General features: G+C 54.0%; 1 protein-coding gene and 1 long non-coding RNA gene across 4 annotated transcripts in view; one reads left to right on the top strand and one right to left on the bottom strand.

Moving 5' to 3' along the window:
- The window catches only part of LOC117195855 (uncharacterized), a 34,570-nt gene that overhangs the window by 10,456 nt on the left and 2,068 nt on the right, over window positions 1–22,046 (bottom strand). The window lies entirely within an intron of this gene.
- XIRP1 (xin actin binding repeat containing 1) lies at window positions 9,675–18,748 on the top strand. 3 transcript variants are annotated; one of them, XM_049693601.1, is made up of 3 exons: window positions 9,675–9,811; window positions 12,667–16,024; window positions 16,452–16,589. In XM_049693601.1, the coding sequence occupies exons 2-3, from the start codon at window positions 12,671–12,673 to the stop codon at window positions 16,458–16,460; spliced, it is 3,363 nt and encodes a 1,120-aa protein (XP_049549558.1). In that variant the 5' UTR covers window positions 9,675–9,811; window positions 12,667–12,670; the 3' UTR covers window positions 16,461–16,589. The 3 variants fall into 3 exon arrangements, with proteins under 3 accessions (XP_049549558.1, XP_004277894.1, XP_049549557.1); XM_004277846.3 differs by having other exon boundaries at window positions 12,667–18,748; XM_049693600.1 differs by having other exon boundaries at window positions 9,680–9,811; window positions 12,670–18,748.

The raw sequence follows: 22,046 nt of genomic DNA, 5'->3' as shown, positions 1-22,046 counted from the left end.
CAACTGTATTTTCCAGGAGGTCCTGCTTAAATCTACAAAAGAAGTTGAGATCAGGTTTTTTTCTGTGACTGCTGTTTGTTCAGATGTTTTTAGCTCAGCAACTAACAAAGGATTAATCTCCAAAATATACAAGCAGCTCAATATCAAAAAAACAAACAACCCAATCCAAAAATGGGCAGAAGACCTAACTAGACATTTCTCCAAATACAGATTCCCAACAAACACATGAAAGGATGCTCAACATCACTAATCATTAGAGAAATGCAAATCAAAACTACAATGAGGTATCACCTCACACCAGTCAGAATGGCCATCATCAAAAAATCTACAAACAATAAATGCTGGAGAGGGTGTGGAGAAAAAAGAACCCTCTTGCACTGTTGGTGGGAATATAAATTGATACAGCCACTATGGAGAACAGTATGGAGGTTCCTCAAAAAACTAAAAATAGAACTACCATACGACCCAGCAACCCCACTACTGGGCATATACCCTGAGAAAACCATAATTCAAAAAGAGACGTGGGCTTCCCTGGTGGCGCAGTGGTTGAGAGTCTGCCTGCCGATGCAGGGGACACAGGTTCGTGAGAGGCCCGCGTACCACAAAAAAAAAAAAGAGAGACATGTACCACAATGTACATTGCAACACTATTTACAATCGCCAGGACATGGAAGCAACCTAAGTGTCCATCGACAGATGAATGGATAAAGATGTGGCTCATATATACAATGGAATATTACTCAGCCATAAAAAGAAACGAAATTGAGTTATTTGTAGTGAGGTGGATGGAACTAGAGTCTGTCATACAGAGTGAAGTAAGTCAGAAAGAGAGAAACAAATACCGTATGCTAACACATACATATGGAAATTTTAAAAGAAAATGGTTATGAAGAACCTAGGGGCGGGATGGGAATAAAGACTCAGACCTACTAGAGAATGGACTTGAGGACACGGGGAGGGGGAAGGGTAAGCTGGGACGAAGTGAGAGAGTGGCATGGACATATACACACTACCAAATGTAAAACAGATAGCTAGTGGGAAGCAGCTGCATAGCACAGGGAGATCAGCTCCGTGCTTTGTGACCACCTAGAGGGGTGGGATAGGGAGGGTGGGAGGGAGGGAGACATAAGAGGGAAGAGTTATGGGGATATATGTATAGCTGATTCACTTTGTTATAATGCAGAAACTAACACACCATTGTAAAACAATTATACCCCAATAAAAAATTATAGATAATATAAATAAATATTAAAATAAATAAATAATTAAAATAAAATAAAAGATTATTTTAAAAGAATCCTCATGCCGCTGAGCTGAATTTTGAATCCCTACAGGTGCAAAACCATGCGGGATCTTAGTTCCCCAGCCAGGGATTGAACCCGTGCCCCCTGCAGTGGAAGTACGGAGTCCTAACCATTGGACCACCAGGGAACTCCCAAGAGGGTTTCTTGAAGGAAAGGGCTGTTCTTCCTTCCGCCTCAAGTCTGATAGGGGGGCTTCAAGGGAGCATGGCCTGAATTCCCTGGAGCTGACTGGGGTGCAAGTGTGAAGCGGGCCACTAAGGTCTGCTGTGAGCCCCACCGGCAGGGCAGATAGAGACAGGTCACAGAGTCGACCTGAGGTTGTGTCACCCTGATCAGGGGATGGTGCACCCTCAGTTGGTGTCTCCAATGCTGAGCAGCCCACGAGAGGAAGAGCCAGCATCTGGGCATCTGACTGCCCCCCAGAAGGCACCACCAACACTTTTTCTGCACCTGTATCTCTCCTCCCTCTCCTCCCGTCACCCTAAATGAGGCTGGAGTGACATCGTGAACCGGTGAAGGGTAAAGAGGGCTGAGAATAGGGAGAGGGATTAGTGAGGAAGCCAGCCACACCTCCCTTCCCCACTGAGTTTCCAAGATGAACCAGGGCAGCCTGCTGGGGCCCCACCAGCTCACCTCCCCTGCTGCTCAGTTTGCCCTTCAAGTGTTCTGACCCTTCCAGACTCTTAAGTTCAGAAGTAGGGCAGGAGAAGAGATAAAGGTGGAAGCTGGACTGTCTCTAATGACCCAACCTCAGAAGTCATAAGGTATCCTTTCTACTCACCTGGATTCTAGGGGATGGCACAGAGACTGCTTTCTCTCAAACTGGAGGAATGTCACATTCGCAGTATAAGGAATTCATATAGGACGGGAGATACTGGACTAGCCATCTTTGGAAAATACATCCAATCTGTACCATGAATAAGCAAACACATCAGAGTGGTGGACCCAGTAAATGAACTCAAGTTTTGTTAGTATCTTTTGTTCAAAGAGGAAGGAATATACGTCACACATTCTAGAAAGTTTCTCCTGCAACTTGGAGAAGATAAAAGCTTTGTTGATAAAGAGGGTTGATTGACAGTTTTGAGAATAATTCACTTATTTGTGTAAACTGCCTCTTTAACAAAAATGCAGGCTCTGTGAGGAGCTCTAGACAGATAGGTAGTTAGACAGGTAGATAAATTCTCCAGTGCATAACTCAGAGCCCAGTACATAGTAGCTGTGCAAAAAATTCTTATAGAATAAATAAATGAAATGACGAAATGCAGTGCCTGGACTTCTGAGATGAAGTGTCACTTGATGAGGTGCTGCCACCTTCTGGTCACTGGGGACCTTGCCAGCCATTTCCAACATTCCATTTCCCCATCTGCCTTCGGAAGGATGCACCCATCTCTTGCCATCACTTTTCTCAGTTTACAGGGCGCTTTCCTAATGGCTGATTGGTTTGGGTTTTAACAACAACCCTGACTCCTATGTTGATTCCCATTTGACCAGTAAGAACCGTGAAGACCAGAGGAGTTATTTACCAGAATTCTCTCTCCCTGATCTCCACATGCTCACCCCAAGCCCCGCTCAACCCTCCAAGGCCTGGTGTGGCTTCCTCCACTGCACTGTGGCTGTTCTGGCCAAAGTCTTCAAGGGCACCCTCGTGGAATCCAGCAACCCCTTCCCCTCCATATCTCACTCTGTACAGCACTGTACACTGTCAATCTCTTCCCTCCTCTAAGTACGTCCTTCCCTCAGCATCTTCCATTAACTAACTCCTCCCCGGATTTTCCCCTGCCTCCCTGGCTGCTGCTTCTCCTCTGCTACCTCTCTACAGTCCACCTTCCCCAGGGCTGTCCTGAGCCCACTTCTCCTCACAGACTCCTGGGAGACCACCTCCCTCAAAGCCTTGATTCCCGCCTGCACACAAGTGGCCCACCAGGTCTCTGTCACCAGCCCAGTCTTCTCTCCCACCTCCAGATCCGTTCATCCAGCCCCTGAAGACGGGCTCTGCCTGGAGACCCTGCACCTCACGCCCATCTTGTCCGAAGTCAAGCTGTGGTCTCCCCTCTCTGCCAACCTCCCTGCCCTTCCCCTCACGCCCATCACCCAGCCTAGGGAATGGCACCCCCACCCACTCACTTCCCCAAGACAGAAGGCTGGGGACCACCCCTGAGCGCTCCTTCCCCTCACGGCCGAGTCCACTGAATAGTTGTCAGTCTGCTCCCTCAAACCAAGCACCAGGCACTCAGGCATCTTTTAGCTCTTTTAGGTCTTGTCTAGTCTACGCCCTCGGCATCCCTCGGACCAGCCCCTCCTCCCCTCCTCTCTGCCACCATTAACATCTTCATCATTCAGAACCTGGGCCACTATGACAGGCCCTCATCACCAGCCTCCTGTGACCCAAATTGCCCCTGGTTAAAACCCTTCAGAATGGGGCCTAAACTCCTTGCCTGGCATCCATAGATTAGCCCTGCCTGCCACCCAAGACCAACCTCCACCCTCTGCCCGTCCACCCTGCCCTCAAGTCACACCATACACACCTCTGTGCGTCTGCCCATTCTCTTCCCTCTGCCTGGAATACCTTTCTGTCATCTGCCTATATCTAAAGCATCTCATAACCACTGTACAGACACGGAACCTGAGGCTCAGAGCACTAACATAACTTGTCCAAGGTTGTAGAGCTGGGAAGTGGTGGAGATGAGGAACCAAAGGAGGACGGTCTGAAACCTGCTCCTTTCACTCCAAAGCATCCAGGCTCTGCTGCAAGCCTCAGTTTCCCCAAGTGTAAAATGCGAGGAAGGAAAGACTCTGGGCTCTTCCTGCTCTGACTTCTTCCCTAACCAGGATTTCTTGATTTGGGGATGCTCTGAAGCTCTCTGGTGGTGACCTGGGGGTACTGAGCACCACTGCCTAGGATCCCCTAGCCAGCCACTCAGTAGAGAATGCTTGGGCCAAGCTCTGAGCTGGCTGGGCTATGTTACAAGTGGACAGACATGGTCTCCTGCCCTCCCTCCCTCAACTGCTCCAGTTTCCATTCTCTATTAGTTTTCTGTAGCTGTGTGGCAAAATACCACAAACTCAGTGGCTTAAACAATACCCATTTGTTAGCCTAGTTTTGTAGGTCAGAAGTCTGGCACAGCAGGGCTGGCTTCTCTGCTCAGGGAATCCTAAGGCTGAAACTAGTCCTCATCTGGAAATCAAACTTCTGTTCCAAGCTCATTCAGGCTGGTGACAGAATTCAAATTAAAAAGTTCTGCTGTATGAAAGACAATGTCAAAAGAATCAGAAGATGAGGCACAGACTGGGAGAATATATTTGCAAAAGGCATATCAGATAAAGGACTGTTATCCAAAATATACAAAGAACTCTTAAAACTCAACAATAAGAAAACAAACAACCCAATTTTAAAAATGAGTCAAAGACCTTGACAGACATCTCATCAAAGAAGATACACAGATGGCAAATAAGCATATGAAAAGATGCTCCACATCATATATCATCAGGAAAATGCAAATTAAAACAACGAGATATCCCTACATGCCTATAGAAATGGTCAAAGTCCAGAACATTGACAACACCAAATGTTGGCAAGGATGTGGAGCAACACGAACTCTCATTCATTGTTGGTGGGAAGGCAAAACTGGTACAGCCACTTTGGAAGACAGTTTGGCTGTATCTTACAAAACTAAACATACTCTTACCATTCCATCCACCAAGCATACTCCTTGGTATTTACCCAAAGGAGTCGAAAACGGATGTCTACACAAAAACCTACACACAGATGTTTACTGCAAATTTATTCATAATTATCAAAACTTGGAAGCAACCAAGACATCCTTCAGTAGGTAAATCAATAAACTGTGGTACATCCAGCCAATGGAATATTATTAAGCCCTGAAAAGTCATGAAAGAACCTTAAATGCATACTACTAAGTGAAAGAAGGTAATCCAAATACGATTCTAACTATATGACATTTTTTGTAAGACAAAACTATGGAAACAGCAAAAAGATCAGTGGTTGCCAGGGGTTAGAGGGGAGAGAGCGATGAATAGGCAGAGCACAGAGGACTTTTAGGGCAATGAAACCACGCTGAATGATTCCATAATGATGGATACATGTCATTATACATTTGTCCAAACCCACAGAATGTACAACACCAAAAATGAACTCTAATGTAAACTATGGACTTTGAGTGACAATGATGTGTCAATGTAGGTTCATCGATGGTAACAAATGTACCATCTGGTGGGGATGTTGATAGTGAAGGAGGCTGTGCACTGTGTGGGGGCAGGGGGATCTATGAGAACTCTGTACTTTGCGCTCAATTTCGCTGCAAACCTAAAAACTGCTCCAAAAAAAACAAAGTCTATTTCAAAGGAAAAAAATATACACTGGATTTGGAAGGTTGAATTCAAAATAAAGAATATAAAATATCTCATTAATAATTTTTATTGATACATGTACATATGATAATGTTTTAGAAATTTGAGTCAGATAAAATATAATATTAAAATTAATGTCACTTTTTTCTTTTTGCTTTTTACACTGTGGCTACTAGAAAATTTTAAATGCCTTATGTGGCTTGCATTGTTTTTCTACCAGGCAGCACTGGCCTAAATCTTCAAAGCAACTGCATGACATAGGCACATTATTATCTCACAGGTGGGAGAAGTTAATGTAGCAGACGCTGCTAGTGCCCCCGGATCCCTCACATCTCCCAGGGGTCACTTGCAGCTTCAGTGCACAGCCCCTGTACAGGCTCACAGAGTCCTAACCTCAAACATGTGCATCTCTCTGCCTGAGGGGCAGACCAGAAGTCCAGGGTAGCTAGTGCTTCTGGGACCAGCCCTCAACCAGTGGGGTGAGGAAAGGTGGATAAATACCCCAGCTTCCTCACCCTGGGTGAGGCGTGTTCTACACCAGCTCCCAGAGGGTCCCCAGTAGTATCCAGTCTCAGCTGTCCACAGAAGTAATCTCCTTTCCTTCCCCTCCTCGCTTCTTTACTCCCTCACCACCTTCCCCCCCTCCCAGTGAAATCACTTGCACCCAAATGCTCCTATCAGGCTCTGCTATTGGAAGATCCCAAACGAAGACACTAGAATACAGACAGCTGGAAGACTCTCAGAGGTCGTATAAATAGGAAGAGACAGGCTGGTGATTTGATACCAGCAGTCTGACACCAGATCCCACACTCAGAAACCACACCTCGCTGCCCCTCATGCCACAGCCATGACATTCCTATGCGAGGAGGGTAGAGACTGTGCCCTCAAATCTGTCCAGCTTTGAGCTGACCCCCAAGCAGAGCAGGAAGTGCCTTCTCTAGGTTCAGATGATTTTGTCAAGAGGCTGAGCCGACCTGTCTCCTGCAGCCCTGGAAAGGACCCAGCCTGGCCTGCCCAGAGCTGTGCTTTGACAACGTGTCTGCTTCCCAGCTGGAGGGAAGCCAGGACTGCCAGCCAGTGCTTTGAAGGGCACTCATCTTTGGACCAAAAGGACACACTGGGATCTGGGACTTGGGAAAGCTGGGGGTGGCGAGGATCCAGGGGAAGATATATGGAGCTTACTCATTAATTTAGCTTATATATGCTGGGCACTGTTGCAAATGTGTTCTCTGTGTGTGTGTGTGTGTGTGTGTGTGTGTGTGTGTGATGTGTGTATTCCTCACAGCAACCTTCTGAGGTATACACTATTATTATGCCCATTTTATAGGTGAGGAAACTGAGGAACAGAGAGGGTAAGTAACTTGTCAAGGTCACACAGCTAGTAAGTATCACAGATAGGATTCAAATTTAGGCAGTCTGGCTCTTAACCATTCCTGCATTCTGACTCTCCTGAAACTTCTGGTGAGTCTACTGCCAGCTGCTCACTCTGAGCTCTGCCTGAGTACCAGTTCTCCTGGGAGACAGGCATGAACTTCTGACTAATCCCCAACTTTAGCAGAGCCCCACTCACTTAGAGGAATGGACTGACAGAGGAATGTGCCCTCAAGACTGGAAAGCAGTAAGCTCCAGAAGGGGGGCTGTAATCACCGGAAAACGACACGCTTCCCTCCTACCCCCTCCCCCAAGGCCCCTCTGCCTTTTGACAGAGATCAATTAATAAGCACAGCCATTCAACCTCAGTGTAATTATTTATTCCCAGCCTCGTTCCCCAAATGATTTGAGGGGGCTTAAAAAGATAAATTCACAGCATCTCCACCAAAGATATTCTGATAAATAATGCCTGGTTCATTGCCTTAATGGCCTTGTCACTGACACCTTGATGATGTGATACTGTTAGATCATTACACATAGGGTGACCAGCTCATCCTGGTTTTCTTTGAACTTTCCCAGTTTTAAAACTGAAAGTTCCTTGTTCTGGGAAACCCCTCAGGCAGGCAACAAGGACAGTTGGTTACCCTCATTACTCAGGATACAGCCCACAAAGTCTACTTGCTAGAAGACTAAAAATTTAGCTCTGAGCTTCCTCAGAGCCAAGGCAAAGAGGGAAACACTGGGACTTCCCTGGTGGCGCAGTGCTTAAGAATCCACCTGCCAATGCAGGGGACACGGGTTCGAGCCCTGGTCCAGGAAAATCCCACATGCTGTGGAGCAACCAAGCCCGTGTGCCACAACTACTGAGCCTGCACTCTAGAGCCCGCGAGCCACAACTACTGAGCCCACGTGCTACAACTACTGAAGCCTGTGTGCCTAGAGCCCGTGCTCCGCAACAAGAGAAGCCACTGCAATGAGAAGCCCGTGTACCACAACAGAGAGTAGCCCCCGCTTGACACAACTAGAGAAAGCCTGCGAGCAGCAACAAAGACCCAATGCAGCCAAAACTAAAAATAAATTTTAAAAAAACAGAAAACAAAAAAAAAAATCAGGTGGTCATAAAAAGTCTTTCTTAATATTGAGATCTAAGAAAGTTCTACCATGAGTTATCACACTTGTGGTGAGTACAAAAGTGGGTTCCCTCTAGGCGCTTTTCTTACATATGTAGTAACAGCAGGCCCTTCCATAGCACATGCCATGTGCTAAGCGCTCTCACAAAACCTTCTCATACGTGAACTCATTCAAGTCTCAAAACCACTCTAAAAGGCAGGCACTGAGGCTCCTCTTTCCTTGGCCTGAGAGGACGCACGTCTCCCTGCTCTTTCCAGGGAGAGCCAGGAGTCCACGGAGTAAGAGGAGGGGCAAGGAAAGCAGTAAGAGGGAAGAAGCCAGGGATGGGGGCTTCCAGATGCCCCTCTCCCCTCCCCCAGGCCAACACTGCCTGCCTGACATTGACTCAATGGAAAGAGTGAGCAGTGCCTGGTGTCACTCCCTGGCACCAGAGGGCATGCCGGATGTCAGAAGATCCTGTTCTGCCAGGTAACAGAACGCACCTGCAGTGCCTGCAACACGGAGCCTGGGCAAAATGCCTCCTTCGCGTGTGCTCTGCGTGGTCCCCTGACGCCCCTTACCACACTGCCCTTCCATGCCAAAATGCCAAGATCTCTTGAGCCTACTAAGCCCCTTGGACTCTGGGCAGAAAAGGAGGGGGTAGGCGTGACCCCCCCCAGTCCTTCTGTGACTGGGAAGCTGATGACTCCAGGGTCAGAAATAACCCCAGAGTCAGCTCCCCGTGTGCTGCCCCTCCCCTCCCCTCCCCTCCATTCCCAGAAAGCCTGGGCCCTGAGTCAGAGGCAAGAGCCTGAAAATAAACAAGGACCCAGATAATCTGCTGTGAACACCACAGAACCACGCTGTGGAATTCCCTGATAAATCAGGGACCCAGTGAAGAACTGAGGCCTGGAAACACAGGCGTCTTTCCCCCAGATCCAGCTGCGTGTGCTCAGGGCCAAATATACCTGTGCTGTGGAGGGATAGAAGAGAGAGGGGAAATCTTTAGTGCAGAGGGAGTCGGGGAGAAGGAGTGCTGGGCCTTACTCTCAGGGGTTTCCAGGCCAGGCACTGAGGAGGAGGGCGCCAGGCCTGCCCTCAGGGGGCCTCCAGTCTCGTGGCAAGGTGGATGCACAGCACATGTCAGGAATACTCAGAGGCTGGTCTGGAGTACGGAGGTGGGAGCTGGGCCACTCAGGTGTCAGATGCCCCTCCTTATTCATGCCCTCAAAACAGTGTGGGATACCCGCACCACACACCATGGCTGAGTCACTGACCCCAATCCTCAGATCAGACGGGGATGAATGAAGCTCTCCCCTCCCCACTCCTCTTCCCCTCCCCTCCCCAACAGAAAGGACATGTAACTGATTCCCAGGACAGACCAGTTAACTTCCACAAGCCCTAAAAATAACGGAACCACTTCATACTCTGAACTGAGCCTCCCCCCACCCGCCCCCACCTTGGCCCACCCCCTAACCAGCCAGATAAAGGCAGCTGCTGGGGCTGGCAGGGGACAGAGACCTGGAGCCAGGGCAGCGAGAAGGCATCTGACGGAGCCGGCAGAGCAAGACCAGCCCCAAACAACGAGAGGAACAACAGCCCCTTAGGCCACACCTGCCACAGACCCCAAACCACCATCAGCCAAGCAGGACACTCAGGTGAGTAACCCACCCCTTTGTCTCTCCACGGCAGGGCTGGATCTCCAGGCTGGGACCCCCCTGGACCCTCTCAGGGTAGCATGTATGAGGGGCAGCTCTGGGTGGGGGAAGGAGGGTGAGGGGCGTGCATCTGGAGGCAGGTGAGTGGAGGGGTCTGATAGAAAGATTCCAAGAGGAAGTTAAGAGAGAGTTAGCGTGAGCTCCACGGGGGGTCCCAGAATGGCTGCCACAGGCCTGAGGCCTGCAGAGGGGCAGGTTCCAGCCAGCCTGGCATAATCCAGAAAGGCTTGTGGGAGGAAATGGCCTGGGGTTGCAATTTTTAAAATACAGGTGTGGAGTTCCTCAGGCTTCAGGGCTTCTTCCCAAGGGAAGCCCCAGCTAGGCCCAGTGTCTGGAAGAAAGGACAGAGGAGTCGGGGGAGGACATGGAGGCTGGAGGGGGGTAAGTGGGCCCAACTCTGCACTGGTAGGACAAGCCCAGTGCCCAGCTACTGCGGGTGAAAGTCTTGGCATATCTGGACCGGGAATGTCTCCCCAGGGCTGGCCTGAGCCCAGATCCCCACAAATCATGGCCTAGGGCCTGGGGTGGGATGCAGGCCATCGACTTGCCCAGTTGGAAAGCCCTTGGGGAAGATCTGGGGCGGTGGGGGGGGGGTGGCGGCTCAAGGTAGGGCAACCAGATCTGAGTCTGTCCAGATGTAGAGATGTGTGGAGGTGCTGGGCCAAGAAAGAGCAGACCTGGAAGCAAAAGTAGGGGTCTCCCTGAGAGGCCGGCCCAGCCCTGGGAGGCCGAGCTCAGGGACACCCACTAAGGCTCAGGCCCTGCCCTAAGTCTTGTCCCAGTTCTGAACTTTGCCCTCACCCCACCCCTGTCCCTGCCCTCAAGAACCGTGGTGGGAAGGCCTTGCTACCACCTGGCGGAGCCTCCTGGGTCAGCTCCTTCCCCTCTTGGGGCCTGTTTCCCTGTCTGAACAGTGAGGGGGTTGGGCTCAGTGACCTCTGCGGGTCCTCAGGTCTGCCATCTCTGGACTTTGTGATGCTGGCAACTTGTGACCACAGTAGGAATTCTGGAGATTCCTGCGGGTGGGGATAGGGTGGAGCTGGTGGCCTGTACATGCCATCTGCTCAGGCCACCAGGGTGACAGGACAGTGAGGAGGTGGGGACAGTTGAGGTCTGCCTGTGGCAGAGGGTCCTCATGAGAACTCAGAGACTAAAGGAAGCACCCGGAGCAGGTAATGAGACTCGGGCTGCCGGCTTTAGATGTCACACTCCTTGGGGCTCGGATGCCTTTGGTGGACAAGTCGGGGTGGGGTGGGGCACGCAAGGCTCAGTTTCCCCCCTTCTGAGGCAGCCGTGAGAAGAAAGTCCTTCCCCCAGCCCCAGGTCGCTTCGGCCAGGAGAGGGTTCTAGCACTGGTCATGCTGTAGGCCAGGGGCCTGACACCAGCTCAGGAGGCAGGATCAGGGAGCCCAGGGCAGAGAAGGAGATGAGGTGGGTCCAGGCTCCCAGGGGTCCCACTGGCTGAGCCTGACCTCTCCCCAGCGCAGGGCTGCTGTGCTGAGGCCAGGACCTCGGCTATATTTAGCACCGAGTGCGGAGCAGAGCAGTGGGTCAGGGGCAGTAAGAGGGGGAACGTGCTTCTCATACTTTCCCTACTGGCCTCTGGGGACTGTTAGTACACCTGTCACAAGACAGATAAGACACCGAGGACAGAGACCAGAGAAGGGCTTGAGCGGTGGGAGGCCATGGGGGGCAGGGATGGGAGGGGCCTTTGTGGAAGCTGATGGGCATGAAGAGGGAGAAAGAAGAGGAGCACAGGAGATTCGGGTTGCACACAACTGGGGATGAGGATCCACGAGTGAGGGGCGGGGCTATCTCTGCAAGAAGGCCCTTGGTCGCACTGCCTCCCCTCCCTGTGGGTGTCACCCTCAAACTCTCCTGGGGTGCCTTCCGGGGAACAGAGGGACACCACGCCACTAAGAAAGCTTCACACTCCCTACCTATGGGGTCTAGGAACTCCAAGCCAGCACTGCCTGCCCCTCATTCGCCAAGATCCGACTCTAGGCCTCTTCTTTAAGTAACAGTGGTTGGGCCAGAAGATCCTTGAGGTCGCTCTAGCTCAGATCTTCTGAGTCTTGGCACAGAAAACCCCTAACTAGGATTCAGAATCAGGCTCTGCCTAACCATGAGATACCTGGTGAACCCTCACTCAACCTCGCTGCTTCCGCTGTAGCTCGGGCTGCTGGCCCCCGCTTTGCCTCCCTGGCCTGGGAAGGGTGAGTGGAGCTGGGCAGGCCACCCCCCTTGCCCCCCTCCCCCATGAAAGTGACAAGTGCGCCCTCTGGTGTTACGAAAGGAAACATAACTGATGACTATTTCTCTCCATGGAAAATAGTTACCAGTTTAGGTAACTGCCTCCCCCTGACTGGAACCCCTTAAATCAGAATTCCCCCAGGCCACTCACCTGAGAGTCTGCCAGGGAAAAACTGATTTTGGCAAAGGCAGGCAAGGACGGGCACGTCCAATTTTCCCAGTGGAGGTTTGGGCATCCCTTGGCTGAAGGACAGCTTCAAAGCCCACAGTGCCCTGTTTGCTCCCTAGCAACCCAGGTGATTCTGGGGAAGCACCCTGATGGATGGCTCCATGTGCATTAAACTCAAGACTTGTCATATATCAACCACGCAGGTGGCAGGGTGAGACCCAGGCGAGGTCTGGAAAGGGAGGGGGTCTCTAAGCACATGCCACAGCAGGGCTACTCTGCCCCTGGGCCCTGCTCCCTGCCACTTCTCCCAGAAACCAGCCCCATCCCACCTAAAGCCCCCCACCCCATCCTCATCTCTGTCCCCTCTCCTCAGAAGGATGGCCGACGCTCAGACGCAGGTGGCCCCCACCCCAAGCATCCCAGTGGCAGCTACAGAGGACCTGCCCCTCCCTCCACCACCTGCTCTGGACGATCTGCCACTGCCGCCACCCAAGGAGTCCTTCTCCAAGTTCCACCAGCAGCGGCAAGCCAGTGAGCTCCGCCGCCTCTACAAGCACATCCACCCCGAGCTCCGCAAGAATCTGGCTGAGGCTGTGGCTGAAGACTTGGCTGAGATCCTGGGTTCCGAAGAGCCCACAGAGGGTGATGTCCAATGCATGCGCTGGATCTTTGAGAACTGGCGGCTGGACGCCATTGGGGACCATGAGAGGCCACCTGCCAAGGAGCCCGTGCCCAGCGGCAATGTCCAGGCCACCTCCCGCAAGTTTGAGGAAGGCTCCTTTGCCAACAGCACAGACCAGGAGCCAGCCGGACCTCGGCCATCTGGAGGGGACGTCCATGCAGCCCGCTGGCTGTTTGAGACAAAGCCACTGGATGAGCTGACGGGCCATGCTGAGGCACCGGCAGCTACAGTGAGGGAGCCTGCAGCCAGTGGAGATGTCCAGGGTACCAGGATGCTCTTCGAGACGCGGCCACTGGACCGCCTGGGCTCCCGCCCCTCCATCCAGGAGCAGAGCCCCTTGGAGCTGCGCTCAGAGATCCAGGAGCTGAAGGGCGATGTAAAGAAGACGGTGAAGCTGTTCCAAACAGAGCCGCTGTGTGCCATCCAGGACGCAGAGGGAGCCATCCACGAGGTCAAGGCCGCCTGCCGGGAGGAGATCCAAAGCAATGCGGTGAGGTCTGCCCGTTGGCTCTTTGAAACACAGCCTCTGGACGCCATCAACCGGGACCCCAGCCAGGTGCGGGTGATCCGGGGGATCTCTCTGGAGGAGGCGGCCAGGCCCGACGTCAGTGCAACTCGCTGGATCTTTGAGACACAGCCCCTGGATGCCATCCGGGAGATCTTGGTGGACGAGAAGGACTTCCAGCCATCCCCAGATCTTATCCCTCCTGGTCCAGACGTTCAGCAGCAGCGGCATTTGTTTGAGACCCGAGCACTAGACACTCTAAAGGGGGAAGAGGAGGCTGGACCTGAGGCGCCACCCAAAGAGGAAGTGATCCCCGGTGATGTCCGCTCCACCCTGTGGCTATTTGAGATGCAGCCCCTGGATACACTTAGAGACAAGGTCCAAGTGGGTCACCTGCAGCGGGTGGGACCCCAGGAGGGTGAGAGGTTCATGTACGAGCGTCTATCCAGTGATGGTTCCTCAGCACTGTGCCTCTCTCAGAGTGCCCCCCAGAGGGATGGGGTGAAGGGAGACGTGAAGACCTTTAAGAACCTTTTTGAGACCCTACCCCTGGACAGCATCAGGCAGGGTGAAGCTTCGGCCCATGGGAGCATAAGCAGAGCAGAAGGAACTGATTCTGCTGGGCAGTCCCAGGACATAGGGTCCCCGGTGTATGCCATGCAGGATGGCAAAGGCCACCTCCATGCCCTGACCTCTGTCAGCAGAGAGCATGTAGTCGGAGGTGATGTACAGGGTTACAGGTGGATGTTTGAGACACAGCCCCTAGACCAACTAGGCCAAAACCCCAGTACCGTCGACGTGGTGCGGGGCATCACCCGGCAGGAAGTGGTGGCTGGAGACGTGGGCACTGCCCGGTGGCTCTTTGAGACCCAGCCCCTGGAGGTAATCCACCAACGGGAGCAGCAGGAACGATGGGAAGAAGAAGGAAAGCCTCAGGGAGGCCCTCAGCTTGAAGCATCCCCCAAGGGCGATGTGCAGACCATCCGCTGGTTGTTCGAGACATGTCCAATGAGTGAGTTGGATGAGAAGCAGGGGTCAGAGGTCACAGATCCCACACCCAAGGCCAAGGCACGGTCCTGCACCTGGATGTTCACGCCCCAACCCCCAGACAGACCAGAAAGCTCCAGGGAGCAGCACCTTGAGGTCAGCCAGGTCCAGGCTGGGGAAAGACAGACAGACAGACACGTCTTTGAGACTGAGCCTCTGCAGGCCTCAGGCCATCCCTGCAGAAGGGGGCCTGTGCGATACTGCAGCAGAGTGGACATCCCCTCAGGGCAGGTGTCTCGTCAGAAGGAGGTTTTCCAGGCCCTGGAGGCAGGCAAGAGGGAAAACCAGGGATCCAGGGTAATCCCTGAGCCCATCCCAGCAGGCTCTGTGCACAAGTTCACCTGGCTCTTTGAGAATTGCCCCATGGGCTCCCTGGCAGCTGACAGCATCCACGGGGGCAACCTCCAGGAAGAGCAGCCCATGGGCCCCTCAGGCAACAGGGTGTGGGAGAGGCAACAGACTGCAACTGAGGGGACCCTGGGGACTCTGCACGCCACGCCTGGCATCCTGCACCACGGAGGCATCATCATGGAGGCCCGAGGGCCAGGGGAGCTCTGCCTTGCCAAGTACGTGCTCCCAGGCCCAGGTCAGGGCAGCCCCCACGTTCGGAAGGAGGAGCTGGTGTCTGGCGAGCTTCCCAGGATTGTCCGCCAAGTGCTGCGCCGGCCAGACGTGGACCAGCAGGGGCTGCTGGTGCAGGAGGACCCAGTGGGCCAGCTTCGCCTCAAGCCATTGAAGCTGCCAGCACCAGGCAGCAGCTGGAAGGTCGAAGACATGGACCCTGAGTTCCAGCAGTTGCTGGCTTGTGGCCTCGGGACCTCGGTGGCGAGGACTGGGCTAGTGATGCAGGAGACAGAGCAGGGCCTAGTGGCACTGACCGCCTACTCTCTGCAGCCCCGGCTAACCAGCAGGGCCCCTGAGAGGAGCAGTGTGCAGCTGCTGGCCAGCTGCATAGACAAAGGAGACCTGAGTGGCCTGCACAGTCTGCGATGGGAGCCACCGGCTGACTCAAGTCCAGTGCCAGCCAGCGAGGGGGCCCAGAGGCTGCCCCTGACTGAGAGCATCATCCATGTTCCCCCACTGGACCCCAGCATGGGGGTGGGGCAACTGAGAGGGCCGGGGGCCACCCCCTGCCCCCCACAGGCCATTGGAAAAGCAGTCCCTCTGGCTGGGGAAGAAAAGCAGGAAAGTAGATGCACTGGGCAGAAAGGGATGGAAGCTTTGGGAAAGTCAGATGGAGCCACGACTATGCCCCTGGGGCCCAGGTCCCCAAACCTCCAGGCTGCCATGCAGAGTCTGCGAATGGCAACAGCCAAAGCCCAAAGCCTGGACCAGCAAGTTCTGAGCAAGCACAAGCAGGGCCCCACCCCTGGAGCCGCCTCTATGCCCTCCCAGGATAGTCTTCTGCAAGTACCGGCCACAGCCACTGGGACTGCCCAGAGCAACACCAGGCCTCTGGCTGGAGGTGACCCCAGGATCCCAGCAGCCCCCAGAAAGGTCAGTGGGGAACAGAAAGCACTGCCTGGAGGGCTGCCTAGGGGGTGGGTGACTATTCAGGATGGCATTTACACTGCTCACCCCATCAGGACCTTTGACCTACCGGGGGGTGTCTGGCTTTCTGAGAGAGGAGACTTGCCAAGGGGCAGGGAGACTGCGCTCCTGTCTCAGGCTCCCAGCCCACTCCTGGAAGGCCCAGGTCAGAGTCTCGGGCCTGGGCAAGAGGAGCCTGGGAGCCACACACAGAAGGCCTGGGGACCTCCAGAGAAGGTGATGGCAGGACTCGGCCCAGGGGTCCTCCAAGCTGCAGAGACCACCCTGAAGGCTGCCCCTTTAGCCCCCCACACTCTGGCCTCTGGGCCTCAGGCTGCAGGTGCCAGCCTGCACTCCCATAATGCCTCTGTTCCGCCTCCTCCTCCTCTCCCAGCTGCTGTGACGGGACCTGACTTCCCAGCCCAAGCCGGCCATGATGAGAATTCCATCCAGCAGGCCTCTGAGCCCACACAGGACCCCCTTCTCCAGTCCCACAGCAGCCCTGCTGGCCAGAGAAGCCTTGGGGATTCACAGACAAAAACCCCGAAACTGGAGCCCACCACGCACCCAAGGAAGAAGCCCCAGCTGCCCCCCAAACCTGCACATCTAAGCCAGATCCCCCCGCCTCACTGGCTGCCCAAGCCCTCAGCCCTCTCTCCCAGCTCCTCTAAGGAGGTGGGGCAAGGAAAATACAGACAAGGTGAAACTGGTACAGCTGACCATGACCTTCGGCCAACCAAGGTCCCCACCACTGCAGGCCAGGGCCGAGTATCGCCGGCTGGATGCTCCACTGGACAGAGCCAGCACAGCCCCCAGCATGACTCCAGCACCGTGGCCCCCAGGCCCACCAAAAGTCAGGCTGCGGGCAGCAACGACCAGAGCCCTGAGCCCCTCAAGCTCTCAGCTCTCAGCAGTGACCCCACCTCACCACAGCAGGGCCCCAGCCCCTCAGGAAAGAAGTGCACGGACGGTTCCCAGCAAGGGGTCCCTGAGAGCTCCAAGATTCTGCAGGGAAGCCAGCAAGAGCTCCAGGGCCTCCTGAGCCAGGTGCAAGCACTGGAGAAGGAGGCCAAAAGCACTGTGGACGTGCGGGCATTGAGGAGGCTCTTTGAGGCTGTGCCCCAGCTGAGAGGGGCCCCTCCAGCTCCTGCTGCCCCCAACAAGCCCGAGGCCTCAGTGGAGCAGGCCTTTGGGGAGCTGACAAGGGTCAGCACGGAGGTGGCCCGGCTGAAGGAACAGACCCTGGCCAGGCTGCTGGACATCGAGGAGGCCGTGCACAAGGCCCTCAGCTCCATGTCTAGCCTCCAGCCTGGGACTAACACCAGAGGCCATTCCCAGGGACCTCTAAAGGACCACAGGGCCCACAAGGTCAGTGTCACAGACAGCAGTAGAGTCAGGCCCAACTGCCCAGGCCAGGAGGTCAGGAGTCAAACTGAGGTTACATGCCACACTGAGGTCCAGGGTCAGGCCAAGGTCAGAAATCACACTGAGGCCAGAAATCAAGCAGCCCCAACCACCCCTTCTACTCGGAGGCTGGAGACCATGAGAGAAGAGTCAAGCCTCCCTCGAGTGTTACCTCCCAGCAGAGATTCACCCTCCTCCCCAACCTTTACCTCCATTGAGTCGGCCACGGGCCAGGCTCAGCCCCACCAGAAAGATGTCTGGGACAAGGCTGGGAAGAAAGAAGCCACCCAGTGCTCCGGACAGCCCCAGCATGCCCCTGCCTCAGCCAGCCCCCTGCCCACCAGGCAGCAGAAAAGTGTTCTGGAGCTGCAGACTGGGCCCGGTGGCTCCCAGCACTATGGAGCCACAAGAACAGTGACCGAGCAATATGAGAGGGTGGACCAGTGCAGGACCTCAGTGCTCACCTCCCCCACCACGGTCACCGAGCCCACAGAGCCGCCCAGGGGCCCAGGCCCCCACCTCGGGCTCCACGCCTCCCCCTTGATGAGGCAGTTCCTGCACAGTCCAGCCGGGCTCAGCACAGGCCTGGCAGAAGCTGGGAAGGTGTGTGTGCCCTGCAGCCACTCCCAGCCAGCTGCCCAGTGAGCCCCTCCACCTCCCACCACAGCCTCCCACCCATCCCCAGGGCCCTGGGACGGAGGTGGGTGCCTACCTCCTGCACAGATGAGGCAAGGACCAAAAAGAAAGGGCATGTTCTGAGACTTGTGGAAAGTTTCCTTTTCATCAGTTCTTGCCAAAGGGGGGAAAGAAAAGTGGAAAGAAGCCCCTCTGAGTAGCCCAAGCCCAGGAGCTGGATGGGGGCTCACAGCTGCTCGCGGAGGATGTAATCTGTACAGGCACACACGCTCCTCTCACAGGCCTGGCCTGCGTGCCAACATGAGTGAGTATGCACGCCACTGCCTGAGACAGAACCCCGTGAGTGACCTTCAGCCTTCATTTCTTTTAATACAAGTCAAATGTTCTTAGTCTTCTGCTCTTTAATTCCTGGAGAGGACAGGGCCAGCTGCACTGGTCTCTGTTTCAGATTGACTAGGGCCCCAAAAGGCCCCCTTCATTACCATCTCTCTCATTCAGCGAATCATCCTGGCAGCACAAAGGTCATACAGAAAAGGTCGGCGATCACCAATGTCCCTAGAAGGCAAAGGTTCTCTCCACCCCCAATGACCCTGACTCTGTACCCCAAATGGGAAGGATACAGTCTGAATAAACACAAGTTTTGTTCCCTCCTCTCTGTGTCTAACTGTGCATCTGTCCCAGAGTCTGGGTTCTCACTGTAGGGGAAAAACAGCCACACCTCCGGGTGCCCTGTGTTCCTGGCAACAGCAGTGTTAGAAAGCTCTGAAAAGCCACCCCTTCTTCTACCATCTTGGTTGGGAACCAGAAAGGCCTGCCCATCCCCCATTCTCCTTGCTCCCCATGCCCCAACCCATACATACACTGCTGCCCCCTACCTTGGACACCACCCTGGAGTGGAATCTGAACAGAATCCTGCCCCAGAGTGGAAGAATGGCCCAGTCAGGCCCGGGAAGGAGGAAGGGCCACAGCCAGGAGAACTCCAGTGGCCAAGACTGCTGGGCCACCTTCCTCCTGGTCAGGCCAGGTGCCATGTTTAGAGCAGAGGTTCCTGGGAAGGGGAGGGCACAGATCCTGGCCTGGAAAGTCAGAATGATCTGGTGAAGGGCCCTTTTCCACACTTTCAAAAAGCACTGAGCACCTGCTGCATGCCAGGCCTGTTCTAGGCAGCTGGGACACAGAGGTGAGGTCTAATGGGGTCATACACTCAGGGAACTGACTTTCTAGAATGAGGAGGCAGAGAGACTATGAATAAACAGGAAAAATCAGTTCAGGAATAAGGGTTATGCGGCTGACTAAGCCATTCTCCCACTCTGGGGTAGGAACCTTAAAACATGATGATGTGACAGTGGTAGGTGATTGCCTTAGAGAGTGTGGCCAAGGCACACCCCTCCAAGGAGAAAAAATTTTTCAACTGAGATCTGAATAACAAAAAGCCAGTTATGGGACAATCAGGGGGAAGTGCCAGCTAGGCAGGGGGACGAGCACATGCAAACACCCAGAGGTGGGAGTGAGTGTAGTTCCTGGATTGCCTAAACACCCTTCCGTATAGGTGGACAACTACGATTGTCCACCCCTGCCTCCCCCGACCCACACACACATCCTGCCCCCGATGAGGTTAGGTGGAAACTTGTCCATACTTTGCTTTTGTTGAACAGGTAGGCTCCCATCATACCACCAGCCCAGGGATCAGCCCTCCACACCCCTCCCAGCCCCATCATTGCCTGCTCCACTGACAGGGGTTCCCCTGGGGCAGCAGAGCTCTGAGCTGGAAGCAGCCTGTCCCCTGGAAGACTGGTGTGTATAAGCAATTAAGATAGCAAATCGGCCTACCTGGGCCGGCTACACATCTCATTATTACCCCCTCGCCACGGGTCACCCTCCCCCGTCCTCTGTGGGATCTCACTTGATTACAGGGCCCAGTAATTTATGGCATGACTGTTCTCAGTGTTCCCATTTGTAAAGTGGGCACGATTATAAGTACCTACTATTGTGCAGATTAAGTGAATTAATATATGTAAAGTGCTTGGAACTATGCCCAGCGTCTGGAAACTCAAGGCTGTTCACTTCTCCTACTGTAATTATTAGTTTTAATCTATCTCTTGTTCTCACCTCCAGGTGGACTCCCTGTCTCGTTCATCTCAGTATCCTTACTGCTTATCACAAGTGCCTAGAAGGCACTGCACAAATGTCAAATAAATGAATCCCTGGGTGAATGAAATGATTGAGTGAATTCACTGATTCATCCAACTAACATTTATTGAGCACCTACTTCATGCCAGGTTCCATCCAGGGTGCTGAGAATAGAGATGAACATGGCAGAATTTACCCCTGACCTCATGGAACTTAGAGAAGGAAGACAATATATTATAAGCAGAGAAGGTAATTTTAGAAGGGAGCGATACTGTGAAGGAAATAAAAACAAGGTCAGCCCACGAGAGGAGAATTGGCAGTTACTTTAGCTTGCGTGGTTGGGGAAGGCATCTCTGAATGACAGAGGAAGCCAGTCCTAATAGCTGGAGGTGGCGGCCTAGGGGGAAGAGTGGGGAGAGGTTGGTGGATGGGTAGTGAGCGCACCAGAGGCAGCACTCAAGGAGAACAGCGGCCGCTCAGTAAGGCCTCGCCCAGTGCCCTCACAAGCTATCACACCTGCCATCACACCTGCTGCCGAACCCCAGGCACCGCCTCTCCTCCTGCCGGGGGAGTGGGCGGCATTTCCACGCGGGCCGACTGGGGGCGGAGCATACGGCGCCCAGACCCCGCCCTTAGCCTGGAGGGGGCGTGTTCCCACCCGCCGTCGCCAAGGTGACAATGACATCACCTCGGCCGCTGGGTTCGGAACTTTTCGGGCGGCGGAACTTTTCGGGCGGCGGTAGCCGTTGCTGGGAAACACCCGGCAGGCGCGCAGCCAGGGGCAGGCTCCGCGCGGCAGACGCCGGACGCCAGTACACGCCGTCCTGGCAGGCCCCTGCTCGGAGCCTCCCTCCCGGATTCCAGAAGGATGCCAGTTCCGGTCCTCACCCCTGCCGCGGCCCCATCCAGGACCGTCCTGCCGGCCGGGCGCCTCCTCCCTTCTCATTACTCTGTCACTGCCTCTGTTCCGAGCTTATCCAACAGTCCCCATCTTCACCGCCATCACCCTGTCCCAGGCCACCATCCATCCCCCCTTTCCTGGACCACTGCCATAGCCTCCCAAGTGGTCTTCCTTTTGCCCTGTCTTACAGTCTGCCATCCACCTGGCACCCAAAGCTCTTATCAAGAGTTTACCAGACCAAGTCACTCCTTTATAATACCCTCCACAGGCTTTCAGCTCACTCAGCCTGAAATCTAACTCTTCTCAGGGGCCTGTAAGACCAGAATGCCTTGCCTCTCAACCTTCCTCTCCAACTTCATTGCCCCATTCTCCTTCTCACCCACATCCCCCTAGTTACACTGGCCTTCCTGATCTTCACAGAACACACCAAGCTGATTCCTGCCTCAGGGCCTCTGCACCTGCTGTACCCTATGCTAGGAAGTCTCTTATGCAAGATCTTTAGTGGCTGGGCTCTTTCTCACTCACATTCCAGTTCAAATGTCTCTCCAGAAAGAACTTTCCTGATCCATACCTCCTCTGCCTCCCCCACCTATCCCGACACCCACCCACTCCCCATCTATAGCGGCCTTCCTCCAAGTTATCATGCTGTGCTATTTTTGTTTGTTTTCCTGAGAACCTATCACAGTAGAAAAGTATCTTGCTCACGTATTTGCTTGTTTATTGTCAGTGTTCTGCATACTATTCCTGCATGGCAAACCACCCCAAATTTAGTGGTTTAAAAAACCATTTTATGGTGCTCATGAATTCTGTGGGTCAGGAATTTGGACAGAACACAGTGGGCATGATGTGTGAGGCCTCAGCTGGAAAGTCTCAAAGGGTGGGGGTAATATGACAGCTAGGGTCTGCAAACATCTGAAA

Source organism: Orcinus orca, chromosome 10 (assembly GCF_937001465.1).
Source record: "Orcinus orca chromosome 10, mOrcOrc1.1, whole genome shotgun sequence".
Taxonomy (NCBI): Eukaryota; Metazoa; Chordata; class Mammalia; order Artiodactyla; family Delphinidae; genus Orcinus; species Orcinus orca.
The sequence above is the reverse complement of the archived record's forward strand: the minus strand, read 5'-3'. Positions and strand labels throughout refer to the sequence as shown.

Excerpts from the sequence above, each read along its gene's own strand:
- XIRP1 (XM_004277846.3), top strand. The coding sequence starts at position 12,671 with ATGGCCGACGCTCAGACGCAGGTGGCCCCCACCCCAAGCATCCCAGTG.